This window comes from Dipodomys ordii, unplaced genomic scaffold, assembly GCF_000151885.1.
Source record: "Dipodomys ordii isolate 6190 unplaced genomic scaffold, Dord_2.0 Scaffold41, whole genome shotgun sequence".
Lineage (NCBI taxonomy): Eukaryota > Metazoa > Chordata > Mammalia > Rodentia > Heteromyidae > Dipodomys > Dipodomys ordii.
The window spans coordinates 10,845,190-10,857,328 of record NW_012267257.1 but is presented as its reverse complement, the minus strand read 5'-3'; the positions used below and the strand labels follow the sequence as shown (position 1 = coordinate 10,857,328).

The 12,139-nt window shown below is 49.9% G+C and overlaps 2 protein-coding genes across 3 annotated transcripts in view; one reads left to right on the top strand and one right to left on the bottom strand.

Moving 5' to 3' along the window:
- Gdnf (glial cell derived neurotrophic factor) overlaps nt 1-2,492 on the bottom strand; it is an 18,566-nt gene extending 16,074 nt beyond the window's left edge. Inside the window, exon 1 of one of the 2 annotated variants that reach the window (XM_013018565.1) lies at nt 2,251-2,492. The gene's annotated coding sequence lies outside the window, so the exon portion shown is untranslated. The remainder of the gene's footprint in view (nt 1-2,250) is intronic. The other variant, XM_013018566.1, reaches the window with a different exon arrangement.
- A 2,200-nt stretch (nt 2,493-4,692) lies between these two features.
- Nucleotides 4,693-12,139, top strand: part of LOC105987308 (lys-63-specific deubiquitinase BRCC36-like) — a 30,057-nt gene continuing 22,610 nt past the window's right edge. Inside the window, exon 1 of the mRNA XM_013018521.1 lies at nt 4,693-4,915. Coding sequence (XP_012873975.1) covers nt 4,693-4,915 — 223 coding nt within the window. The remainder of the gene's footprint in view (nt 4,916-12,139) is intronic.

Below are 12,139 nucleotides of genomic sequence, written 5' to 3'. Positions count from 1 at the left end.
CTGGCCGACGGAGGGCTTTTTCAATTGGACGTGGAGAGCCTCAATTAAAAGTGTGGCGAAGCTGGCAAAGGAGGAAACACGGAGACACTCGCGGCCTGGCCGGAGGAGCCTCCCGTCCCCACTCTAGCCGCGCGTCCCCCCCCCCGGCACCCCGAAGGTGCTGCTTTCCTCCCCTGGCCGGCCGGCGGGCTCTCCCGTCCGCGGGGTTCGCGGGGCAGCCGGACGGGCGGCGCGCTGTGCACACCGCACCCCACCGGGCCCTTCCCACTTGGTTTATCGCTTCTCCCCCCAAAGCACCAAGTCGGACGTGCTCCCCCTCGCTCCCCAAAGCTGGGTCTCATCCCAGCGCGCGGATGGCTTCACGCGCGGCAGCGGCCACGTGCAGGGAACTGAGCTGCGCTCCCCGGCCGGGCGCCTCCCCGCGACCCGCACCGTCTCTAGTGACGCGGCAGGCCAGTCCCGCTCTGGGGCCCCGGCTGACACACTCGGCTGGGGCCTGCGGGGCGCCGGCACCTGGCGGGTCCCCAGGCCTAGGGGCCGGGCCGGGGTGAGGTAGCGGGGGGGGGGGGGAGTTGCGGAAAGGACTCCGAGAAAAACCAGAGTTCGCGTCTGCGAAATGGCCTCGCTCCCTGCTTCTGAGGTCCCGGCACCAGGGGGCACCAGAAACCGCCCGAGTCGCGCAGGGCCCACGCGGCCCGGAGGCTGCCTTGTCATTTTAAGTGTAAAACCCCCCAGAAGAAGCACTCCCTGGAATCCTCCCCACACCCTTCCACCTGTGGATGCCCTGCCAGGCATCCCCGAGTCCCGGGGCTCCCGCCCCCCGCGCCTCCGCCCTGCTCCTCCTCTTCCCACTTCACCTGCGGCGGTTTCTTGGCAACCCGCTTTTTAGACGCCTTCTTCCCCCCTCGTCACCCCGACAGCCTGGCAGCGGGGTGAGCGCTCGCGCCACCGGTCCCCCGCCCCCCGCCCCCCGCCCCGCACCTCCGCGAGCTGTCAGGTTGGAGGTTTGTTTGGGCTTTGCCTTCAAGAGCCAGGCCTCCGGGAGCCCGCTACAAATTCGGGGGTGGGGGAGGTTCTTTTGGGGGGAGTTAGTAAGGACAGAAATGACCAAAGGAGCCATTGCACTGGACGGATGGAGGCCTTAATCCCCTATAACTGCCCAGGGAGGGGAACGAGGCATGTTTCTGAAAAGCAAGTTTGGGGGTGGGGGGCGTCTGTCTGATCAGAGAGCCCCAAGCCCCAGAGTGCTGCAATGTCTTGCAGGGGTGGGCTAGGGAGTCAGCCCACTTCCTGGACACTTGACACTTGTCACTCGTTGCAAAGGCGACACCTCCCCCCCCCCCGCCCCCTAACCAAAGGGAACCCACGGGGAACCCGCACCGGCGGAAAGCCGGGCACGGCCCCCCCTCGAGGGCTTTGCCCGAGGGGAGAAGTTGTATTTCTTTCTGGAAACGCATCCATAATTCAGACTACGGCAGGCGCGTCCAGCCGAGCGCTCCCAGGGGCTGGGATTGTGGCCTGGGTCCTGGGGAGCCTCCCGGGGTGGGCGCTCCCATTCTGATTCTGCCCCAGGCCGGGGGCGAGGGGGGGTGCAACAATAAGCCAGGGCACCAGGGGCCTGGGGGTGGGGCTCGGGGAAGTCCTTTCCCGCCCGGAGTCGGGGTCCCTTTCCACTGGGTGAAGACTGGACATCCACCTACACGCAATCAGTGGTGGTGGGGGGGGCTCAACGGCGGATGGAGCCCCCCTCACCTCCACAGGAATGGGGGCGCTGGTAAAAAGGCAAAGCAATCGGGCTTGACCAAGACGGAAACGGAGCCGAGCCTGGCCGGGAGGAGTGCGCCCCACTTGTAGGCTCTCGGTCCCTTCGCATGGTCCCCTGCCCGGTGGCCTGACTTTCCTCTCCCATCACACCCAGGGGAGCGTGCTTAGTAAGGTCCACTCTCGATGACGGTCATTTCTCTGCCTGATCCAAGATGACCCTTTAGGGATTGGCCGAGACGGGGAGAGGGGGACCTGCCCCCCTCGGGCGCTCGAGGATCCAAGGCTCCCAAGAACTCCACGGATCTTTGCCCATGTGGAAAAGGCAACCGGCTCCGCGGAAAGGCCAGCCTGTCCCCCGCGTTTCCACTGGGCTCTCTCCTTCGTCCTCCCGGAGGCTCGCAGCCTTCGCAGCCCCGCGGCCCGCCCTGGGGTCAAGGCCGTGCCCCCTGCCCCGGACGCCCCGCAGCAGCCCGCTCCCCTCCTTACCTCGGATCTGGTCTCCGCAGACCCCCAGTTGGACATTAACTCCAGGCGGCCCGAGTCCTAGCCAGGAGACCCATCCGGGCCGGGGGCAGGAGCGCAGCGCCCCCCTCAGCAGGTCAGGGGCGAGAGTTTCCAATCGTGGGCTGGCACGGGGCGGCGAGGGCAAGCAGGAGGCGGCGGCCAAGGTTCCCGCCGCCGCCGCCGCCGCCGCGCGCAAGGCGAGGGCCGCCGACACGTCCCCCGCCGGCCTCGGGTCCCCCCAGCCGCCCCGGCCTGGGGTGCGCGGTGACAGGGCTGCGCGCGCCGCGCTCGATCGGGGCTGGGGATGCCAGCGGCTCAACGAGGGCCGCGGCACCCTGCGCCTCCTCGGGGCGCAGCGGCGGCGACTGCGAGACGGGCCTGTCTAATGCCGGCGCGGGAGCCGAGGTCTGGCCTGGAGATCCGAACGAAGCACCACGTCAACTCGCGCGGGCTGTCCCTTGAAGACATGAGGGCGCCAGGAGCGCAGGGCTGGTCGCCGGGAGCCCGGGCCGGGGGGCCGGGACGGGGAGGGGGTGGAGGGGAGGCGCGGGGGGCCCCGGGAGGGGAGGGGTCTCGAGGCCTCGGCGGGCTTAGCCGCGAGGAGGCGCCGGAACTCCCGAAGTGGATGGGGGGGTGGCGCGGGGTGAGAGTGGGTGACGCGAGGCGCCTCTCCCGGGGTGCAGGGAGAGAGATGGGCGCGTGGAGACGCCGCCGCCGCCGCCGCCGCCGCCGCCGGGCAGATCGGAGGAACGCGCGCCGCTCTGATCAGCCCAACCCGAGGGGGCGACCCGAACTTGGTGTCTGCGCCCCGCGCTGGCAGGCAGGGCTCCGTGCGGGGTGCAGGGCTGCGGCGGGCTTTCTTCGTGCCTGTCAAAGGCGGTCCTTCCCCTTCTGGTGTCGCGCCCTCTGGCTTTTGTGCAGGGCAGCAGGCAGCGGGAGAAGAAGAGGAGCTGCGGGCCAGAGTTCTCCAAGCACCCAAAAGGAGAGATGCGGAGCAGAGCGGCCCGGGGAGGGGAAGCCCAGTGTTTGCCAGGAGACGCGGGAGTGGGGATGCATTTATAGGGCTCCGGCTCCGTGACGTGCCCTCCGGTGGCTTTTCTGATTCGCTTTCTGACCTAAACACACATTAGTTTAGTCCTCATGCTAGGGCCAACACGGTCTCCAAATATCTGCTGGCTGAAGTCAGAGGCTTTGCATATCATGTATTACATGGCCGGCAATGAAGTAGGCTTCTGAGGCTGGCCGGCTTCGCAGTCCTAGGCTCCATTTTCATGCTGTTGTAATACAACACCAGACATGGGGTAGGCACATACATTCGAAATCCCAATTCCAGGCAAGTAAGATCACTTTGCATCAAGAACTCAGGAGAGGTGGGGCAAAAGCTGCTTTTTTCCCCCCTTTTAAATCCAGTCCTCTGCAACTTCGGATGAGAGGGGATCTTAACCAAGCACCCCTCGTTGGGTCCCTGGTTTCCAGCGAGAAGGGACCCAGCTCCCATTCCCAGAGCGAGCGGGAGAGGGGAGGCCTCTTCGCCATTCCCTTTGTTGGTTAGCTCACCAGGAGCAGCAGCCAGGAGCCTTTTGGAAAAGGACACGGAGGAGGTCGAGTCTCCACACACCCTGTGCATGGCTATCACCATAAATAGGTTCCATCCATACAAGACATGGGGTTCACTCTACCTTTGAAATATTGTACCAATTAAGGTATGTCTTTGCTACACAGAAACCTTTTTGCCAATGGACCCGAATCCAGTGGGACCTCTTATATTTCATTGATGGGGGACGAGGAAAGCATACATGGGCTCAGTTCACATCCCCGTGCTGCTTCTTTTATGACTCATTGTGTTGTTGAGTGTGTGTTCTTTAAGTAGCTGATACAGACAATAGACTGGGGAGATGGGTGTGTGTGTGGCAATGTGTGTGGTGGTGGGGGGGGAAGGGGACGTGTGTGGAGATCACATATTAAATTTCTTAAAAGTCAGAGATCAGCTACTTTGGAGGTTTGTCAGTGAAGTTAGTGTAGGCGGAAAATTGTTCTTACTAACATTAGTGTGACTTAAGATCAAGCAAAGTGAAAGCCAAGCCATCCAAACATATCTTACCTGAACTCAGGATGCTGTCTGCAATCTGCAGAATGTGACATTTCCTTTAGCATATGCATGGTAGCACTGTAGACGGATATGGAAATGGAAGGACAGAATAAACTTGATGTATTTATCCCACTTAGCTCTGTTTTGGGATTCTGAAGATGGCTGGAATCTGTTTTTATTTTGATTTTCTTCATAAGGCTTTTTCACTGGGGATGGCCAGGCTGCCTAAGTTTCTGACCTTATTTAGCACTTGCTGTGTGCCCGACCTTGGGAATTAGGAGGATCCGACTTTTGGGGGCCACGAGGATCAGACACCACCAAGTTAACCCGGAGTGATGGAAGTTTACAGTGGAAGGAAGACTGACCGGAATCTCCACCACTCAGCCACGTGGCTCCGAAAAGCCTTCCGGAAAGGCCGCGCAGCCAGGCCTCACGAAAACTGGATTGAAGTTCAGGAACTGGAAGGTCATTCAGGATACAACTCTGGGGCTGGGTTATCTTGCTGCCCCCTCAGCAGCAGGCATCTGCCGGTCCCTACCAACAGGCTTAGCCGCCAGGGTAATTCAGCTCCTCTCCCTCCTTGTTTTTCTCCGGGTGTCCTTTGGCTCCTGCTACCAACTGCTCAGTTCTCTGTTGATCTCACATTTAAAGTCCTTTAGTGAAAGGATCTAATCAGCCCCTCTGGGCACTCAGCAAGTACTTGAGCTGGACTGGCTGGTCACCTGTTAGACTGGCAGATCTTAGCTCAGATGTGATTCCCGGGCCATCAGTTGTGTCCAAGTGGTTGGCATCTCAGGGAATAAAGCCTGGTCCCTTTTACTAAGGGAATTTCCTAAGGTTTCTTTCTACCTTCTCTTCAGAGTAGCTGCTCTTCGAGCAAGGAGCTGTGTTAATCAGGTACTTTGGTTTTAGAAGCCCCATGCCCACAAAAGACTCTGATAAATAAGATATGACCCCTAAGCCTTTGTAAGCCTACCTAGGAGAGGGAGTCATGTGCATGGGTGAGGCTGTTGTGGCATAAAAATTATAACTGCTCTGATGAATCCATGAGGTGTTCATGTGCTGGAGTGTTATCTTCATGTGGTTTGTAAAACCCTGGGGAGATGACAAAAATACCCAGATCCAGGGCCTCCCCAGGGTAATTAAGTCAGCATCTCTGGTGAGGTGAAGCCTAGGAGGTGATTATTTTAGGGCAGTACTAGAATTTGAACTCAGGCCTGCACACTTGCTAGGTAAGCACTTTTATCATAAGTCATACCCTCAAACCTTTCTGCTTTCTTTGGTTCAAGTAGGGTTTTCTGCTACACTCAAGTAGGTCTCAGGCCTTTATTCTCCTACCTCTGCCTCCCAAGTAGCTGATTACACTGTGTGCCAACAGGAGGGGTGGCTTGTAAATGCCCCCTAACTTCATCATAAGCTTTTCAATGGTTGCAGTCATCTTACATAATTCCTTTTGAAATTGCTAATCTGAGAGTACTTTGATAGATTCTTGGACTAAGACTATTACAGAAAGCAAATATTTGTGATTTTTGAAAAAGCACACATGCACATAAATGCAGAACGAATTCCTTCTCCAATGAACACCTGATGTGTAGGGAAGCAAGAAATATACATTGGATGTCCTGGAGACAAGGGATGGTCCCATATCTCAACCTTGACACCTTAAGAAGCTGAAAATATTGGGAGGGGGCACAGCTCTGTGATGCTATCTTCTGAAGGTCACAGAAATAGGTTGTATTTGAAGCTACTTCTCAGCGAAGTCCAAAAACAAACCATTTTTTTTAAAGCATTGCTTTAGCTTTTAATAGTAGAGCATCTTCTGATAAAATGACAAGGACAGCTATGAATTCCTATGGAATTGATTCCAAGTCTCAACTTTCATGTAGTGAATCTTGCCCAAAAGAGCAGAGGGAATAAGGTGGTTTAGGCATCCCGCCTCTTCTTTGAGGAGAATAGTTTGAAGTTCTGTTGTGTCCTATTCTATTTATCTTCAATGGCATCTCTCATAGATCTCTAGCTGAAAAATGTCTAAGTAAGAGGTATGGTTTGTATAGCATCTTTATAAGAAAATAAAATTATAAAAAAGAGATATGATCTGTGCTGTAGGATCTTACAATCCCTAGGAGAAGAAAATACAAACATAGATGACAAAAAAAACCCCAAGCAAACCTTAGGGTTGCATAATGCTGTGGAACTTGAAGTAGACCAGGGTTAGGGTAGGGACACGAAAGGAGTATGGGAGGCATTTCCCAGGCCAGCCCAATGGCTGGCAAAGGGGGCACTCGCAGGCAATGTGTATACCTTCTTGCTCAGCATCTGTGGCCCCAGAGAGCTGCAGCCTGTCGAGAGGGAGGGGTGAGTGGGTCAGCCTGTGGCCTTAGAGTCCTGTATGGGTCTCGGTGGGCCTTTGCAGCTGCTGGGCCTATGAAAGCTGTACCCGAGTCCCTGGACTCCTTCACGACTTGGGTCACGACAGCTGAAATGGAACCCATCACTTAAGCAGGGCAATTTCCTTTTCAAAGTCACTGCTTTATTGGACAGGGATTTGTTCCATGCTTGCTCACTCTTTAACAGCCATTTTCACCAATGACACCATTACTTATGGAGAAAAGATAAATTTGCCTTCAGACCACTTTAAAAAGGGATAAGGATGGGGGAAAAGGGAAGGAGAAAAAGGCACTGTAATGGCCTTTTTGCAAAGTAATGACATGAGGCAAATCCTTTAGAACAAAGTGTTTTTCATAATTAATCCAGACCTTGGCAAGGTAGAGGTATCAATGATTTTATAGTAGTTTCTTTGATAAGAATTGTCAAATGATCCATTAATGTTGATTTTTTTTGTTCTTGCAACCATTTAATGCGGTTTCTCATAAAAATCTTTGAAATAAAACTTTGATCAGGTTGGAATTTTACAGTAGACTTTGTTATTATGCAAATGATTTAATCAAACTATGAGATTTGAGTGCCCAGAGGGGCCAAAGACTTCTAAGCTTCTCTCCTTATTTTACCAGGAGAGGAAATGGAGGCAGAGAGTGGTTCAGTGACTTATTCAAGGTCAGTCTTTGAGTAAATGACACGCAGCTAGCATACGTGGGATGAAAGTGCTTTAATGGTGGTGGTGGTGGTGGTGGTGGTGGTGGTGTGTGTGTGTGTGTGTGAGAGAGAGAGAGAGAGAGAGAGAGAGGGAGGGAGAGACATAGAAGTGTGTTATATCATCTTCCTTTGAAAGTTTGATTTGGTATAATCTTGTTGAGGCAGAAAAATGAGTCAAAATTTCGAGAAATCATTGGGGATCTTCATTTACAGCAGAGATTGATACCAGGCTAAATGAGGAAGGAACATGATTTTGAAAAGAAGTTGCTTGCTGTATACTGGAGCATAGCAAAGGTCGTAGGGACAGCAGAGCACTGAACATATTTTTTCTCCTTCAAAGGCTGCTATATATTTGGATTGGCTTTTAGTCACCCTTCACAAAAACACAGAGGTGTGTGTGTGTGTGTGTGTGTGTGTGTGTGTGTGTGTATGTGTGTGGGGGAGGAGAAAGTGAGAATGAAACTTGAGTGGGGAATCAAGACACTGTTCTAGTTCTGTTTGTTTTGCTTTGTTTTGAGACAGGATCTGCCCCAGAGAGAGCCCAGATCTTGAGATCATCCTGCCTCAGTCTCCTAATTACAGATATGAGACATTATATTTGCTCCTGTTTCCTAGTTCCTTTGCAGAGCATTTAATGCTTGTTGCATAATGTTTGGGAGTTCCTCAAGCATTGCAGTTCGCAGGTGGTAGTCAGAGAATACTGACTTTGTGAATAATGGGCTGTTAGAAAAGGAGTCAGTATCTGAATATTCCAGCCAAAGTTATCCAAAGCACCTCTTCGCCGTGCATTAGTTGCATATAAGTAAAAAGCAATGTAGACTGTTTTCTTTTAAACTAAGATAAGTAAACTTTTGGATCATTTCCAGCTAGGGCATCAGAACAATAAGACAGCCTCTCTACTCTGACACCCCCTTTCCAGAGCCTTCTTTACACAGGCTTCTCTAGTTTTCTTCAATGTGGGAAAATGAATTAATCAATTAATGAATCCTTATCAATACTAATGGGCTTAATAGAAGTAACGAGTAAATGCTAATCGTTCCTTGAGAGCTTCAAGCTCATTCATTCCTCACTGAATTCAGTCCAGGGCAGGAACACCTTCACTCACTTCATAACTAGTCCCAGGCCTTTAGCAAAAACTTCAAGTTGAGAGCAGCACATCTGAAGCATTCACTGGGAAGACGTGCGGGCAACTTGGGTGGGAGTTCTGCCTGGATAGCTCCTTTGGGAAACGCCTGGCATTCTCAGCCTCACCTATTTTTATACCTATTTTCCTCATCTTGCTTCTTCTGTTCCTCTTAGGGACACTATGTGAAGAGATGAAATAGCGAACCAGATTTTCTAAGTTCGTAAATTACTTCCTGGGAATAATTTATATTGCACATATTCTCTCTGGCCACTGGGGTACTATTTGGTAAATTACTGCCTTCTCATACTGCTGTAAGTGGAACCCTAGTGACCTGAAAGAGTTAATGTCTCCCTCTAAGCAATTAACTTACTCCTGGGGCATAATTTACACTCTGAGAGGCTCTGGCCGACCATATGGGAAGTAGTCAGAGTTCTCTGAGAGCAAACTGGTTCTAGAAATGTGAAGAATTAATATTACACAAAGCGCACTTGCAGACTGTTCTTTAAGGAATCCAGCATGAAACTTCTCAGAGCAATTCTGTGGAATAGGACATTGTTATTCTCTCAGAAATCATCCTCCAGCCAATGAGACATCGCCCATAGCATACTCAGCGTGAGGTGAGGGCACAACATATTTATAGAATGATTTCACTCTTGGAAAAATAATAACTAAGAGTTTGAGAAGTACATTTTGGAATTTGGAGTTTTTTTTAAAAAGCTAAAAGTATGGAGCAGTAGGAATGTGATGTAAATATAATGGGTAATTTAAACATACAAATTTAGGAGCATATATTAGAATGGGACACGTTGAGAAGTCCTCTTTAAAATAATACCAGAAAAGTAAAACAGGTTCTGGGTGGGGATACCAGAGAAATGGAGAAGCAAGTGGAGAATTCTGCAAGCAGAGCTGCTGAAGGAGGGTGAATATGGTTAAAGTGTAATATAGACAGACATGAAAACAGAACAATAAAACCTGTTGAAATTCTTTTAAGAAGTGGGGAGGAGGGACAAGGAAGAGTAATAGAAGTAGCAACTTGGATCAGGAGTCTTGCATGTATGGAAATACCACAATAAAACTAATATATGCTAATAAAATGTTTTCTAAAAGTCACCCAAAGAGACTAACTGCATACCTGAATATGTAGCTAACTCACAACATTTCTATGATATGGAAGGATAGTTATTTCGTTACCCAACAAATGCCAGCGAGGCATCTCCCTCTGTGCCCTGTGTTGACTGTTGTCAAGGCTTATACACTTAAAGAAAAAACAAAGAAGGACACAGACTTCAAACAAGTCCTATCCAAGGAGTAGGTGGTAGGAGGAGTGAGGGGGTGAGTTGAGAGGGTGAAGGAGGGTGAATAAGGGCAAAATACTTTAGGTACATGTGTGAAAATAGAACAATGGTGGTTGTTGCCACTGGTTTGTGCAGGAGGAGGAGGGGGGAGGAGGAGGAGGCGTGATGGAGGTGAGTCTGGTCAAGGTACATTGTGTGTACATATGGACATATCTCTTGTATAATTGATCCAAATAAAAATATGGAAAAAAGTGGCTGGGAAGGTGGCTCAGTGGTAGAGTGCCTGACTTGCATGCATGAGGTCTTGGGTTCGATTCCTCAGCACCACATAAAGCAGAAAAAGCCAGAAGTGGTGCTGTGGCTCAAGTGGTAGAGTGCTAGCTTTGAGCTGAAGACCTGAGGGACAGCGCCCAGGCCCAGAGTTCAGGCCCATGACTGACAAAAAAAAAATGTGGAAAAAATGAGATAGCATCTGTATCTCCAGGAGTGGCAATTATCTGGGTTGTGAGGATTAGTTTATTTCTCTTGTAATCTAAACTGTAAAAATTAATTCTTGTGGGAAAAAAGTAGGCTAAACTTGGGTGAAAGTTACTAGAGACTGTTCTGGAAGTGTTTGTTGGTAAAATAAAATGATGTAGCCTAATTCGTCATCCTTTTTATCTGCATTTTTTGATTTGTGACTACAGTTATTCTCACTGAAGTGATTTGTATCTCTTCTCCCCTCCTATGAATCTGAACTGGTGTTTTAGGCAGATAGAAGCCATGGTAGTGAGGGCATACCAGTGTTGAGGCAAAACCCAGGAGGCTTTTGTGCCTTATCTGCTTTTTCCAACCTTTGGTATTGCAATGAAAGCATGCCTGGTGCCTGGCTATGGAACAGTAAAGTAAACAGAGCTAGCTGACCCATGCCCTCTTCCACCGCCTCCTGCCATCCCAGACATGGAAGCCAGTACAGTAACCATCAAGAGTTTCCTCAAGAGTTGCCTCACTGGCCACTCAGGAGAGATGAGCAATAAATGCTTGCTGTATGCCCCTCAGATTTTGTGGTTGTGATGCAAAATCATTAGGGATAATTGATACATCTTGTACACTGGTCCAAAAGTATCAATGCTGAACTATCATAACATTTCTGCAGTGAGCAAATATGTTCAGGTGATTACTTCCTAGTCGTGCACTTGGGCTCCCGTGCCCCATTGTTTATCGGGCATCGTTGTTTTGCCTTCTTACCTTTTGTAAATACTGTAATCATTGAGTGTGACTTGATTGCATGAATATGATGTGAGTGTATTACATTGTTCTGAAAGGGCCCACATCTTTCATTTTTTTGCTTTCTTAATATCTGTCACATAGATTTCTAGAAAATGAAGGAAAGAAGAGAAGGGATGAAGATGCCCTAAAAAGTCATAGCTTGCATTGTGTGTTTTACTCATTCTGGTCTAACCTTATATTTAATGTGGTATGCACAATGTAATCTTAAAGACTGAAATAATTAAAACTTAATGTAATTACTTGGCTAGAGTATACACACACGCACCACCTTTCAACAAGTGCAAAAGGTATTTTTGGTGATAAATGATTCTCTTACTCCATGAGAAACCTTTGCTTCCCTGGTAACACAATTACAGGTTCTTATCAATTGCTTCAGAGAATGAGCAATCATTAAAATAAAGCTTTTATGTGGGAAAAAAAGAACATTTTCAGCCATTATTGTTTAAACAGGTATACAGTGTACCATGTCTTTTCATTTGGATAGTGGGGCTTATTAGATTCAGCCTTTAACTTATACATTTTGGGAGATTTTACTTCTGAGTCTGTCCAGTTTTCTTTTTGTGATACTGAGACTTCAACTCAGACCCTTACGCTTTTCTCAGCATAAAAGGTCTTCAGCTCAAGGCTAGTGCTCTACCACTTGAGCCACAGAGCCACTTTCAGCTTTTTTCTTTTTGCTTATGTGGTGCTGAAGAATCGAACCCAGGGCCTCAAGCATGCAAGGCAAGCGCTCTACCACTGAGCCAACTTTCCAGCCCCTCTGACCTCTTAAAGCTATGCTTCCAGGCCAAATATGTTCTCTTTTGATTCAACAACTTTTCCTCTTGTGTGATGCTTGAAAGCCACTGGAATTATCACAGCTTTTTGTGTTTATTTCTTTACTCTTTCACGTAGCTGTCTGAGTGTAGTGATTCTCATGGACCAAGACAGCAGGGGATGCGATAAACTCAAAATGTTGGATTCTCTAGGTGACATTAGGGAACTAAGGTTCTGAAATTA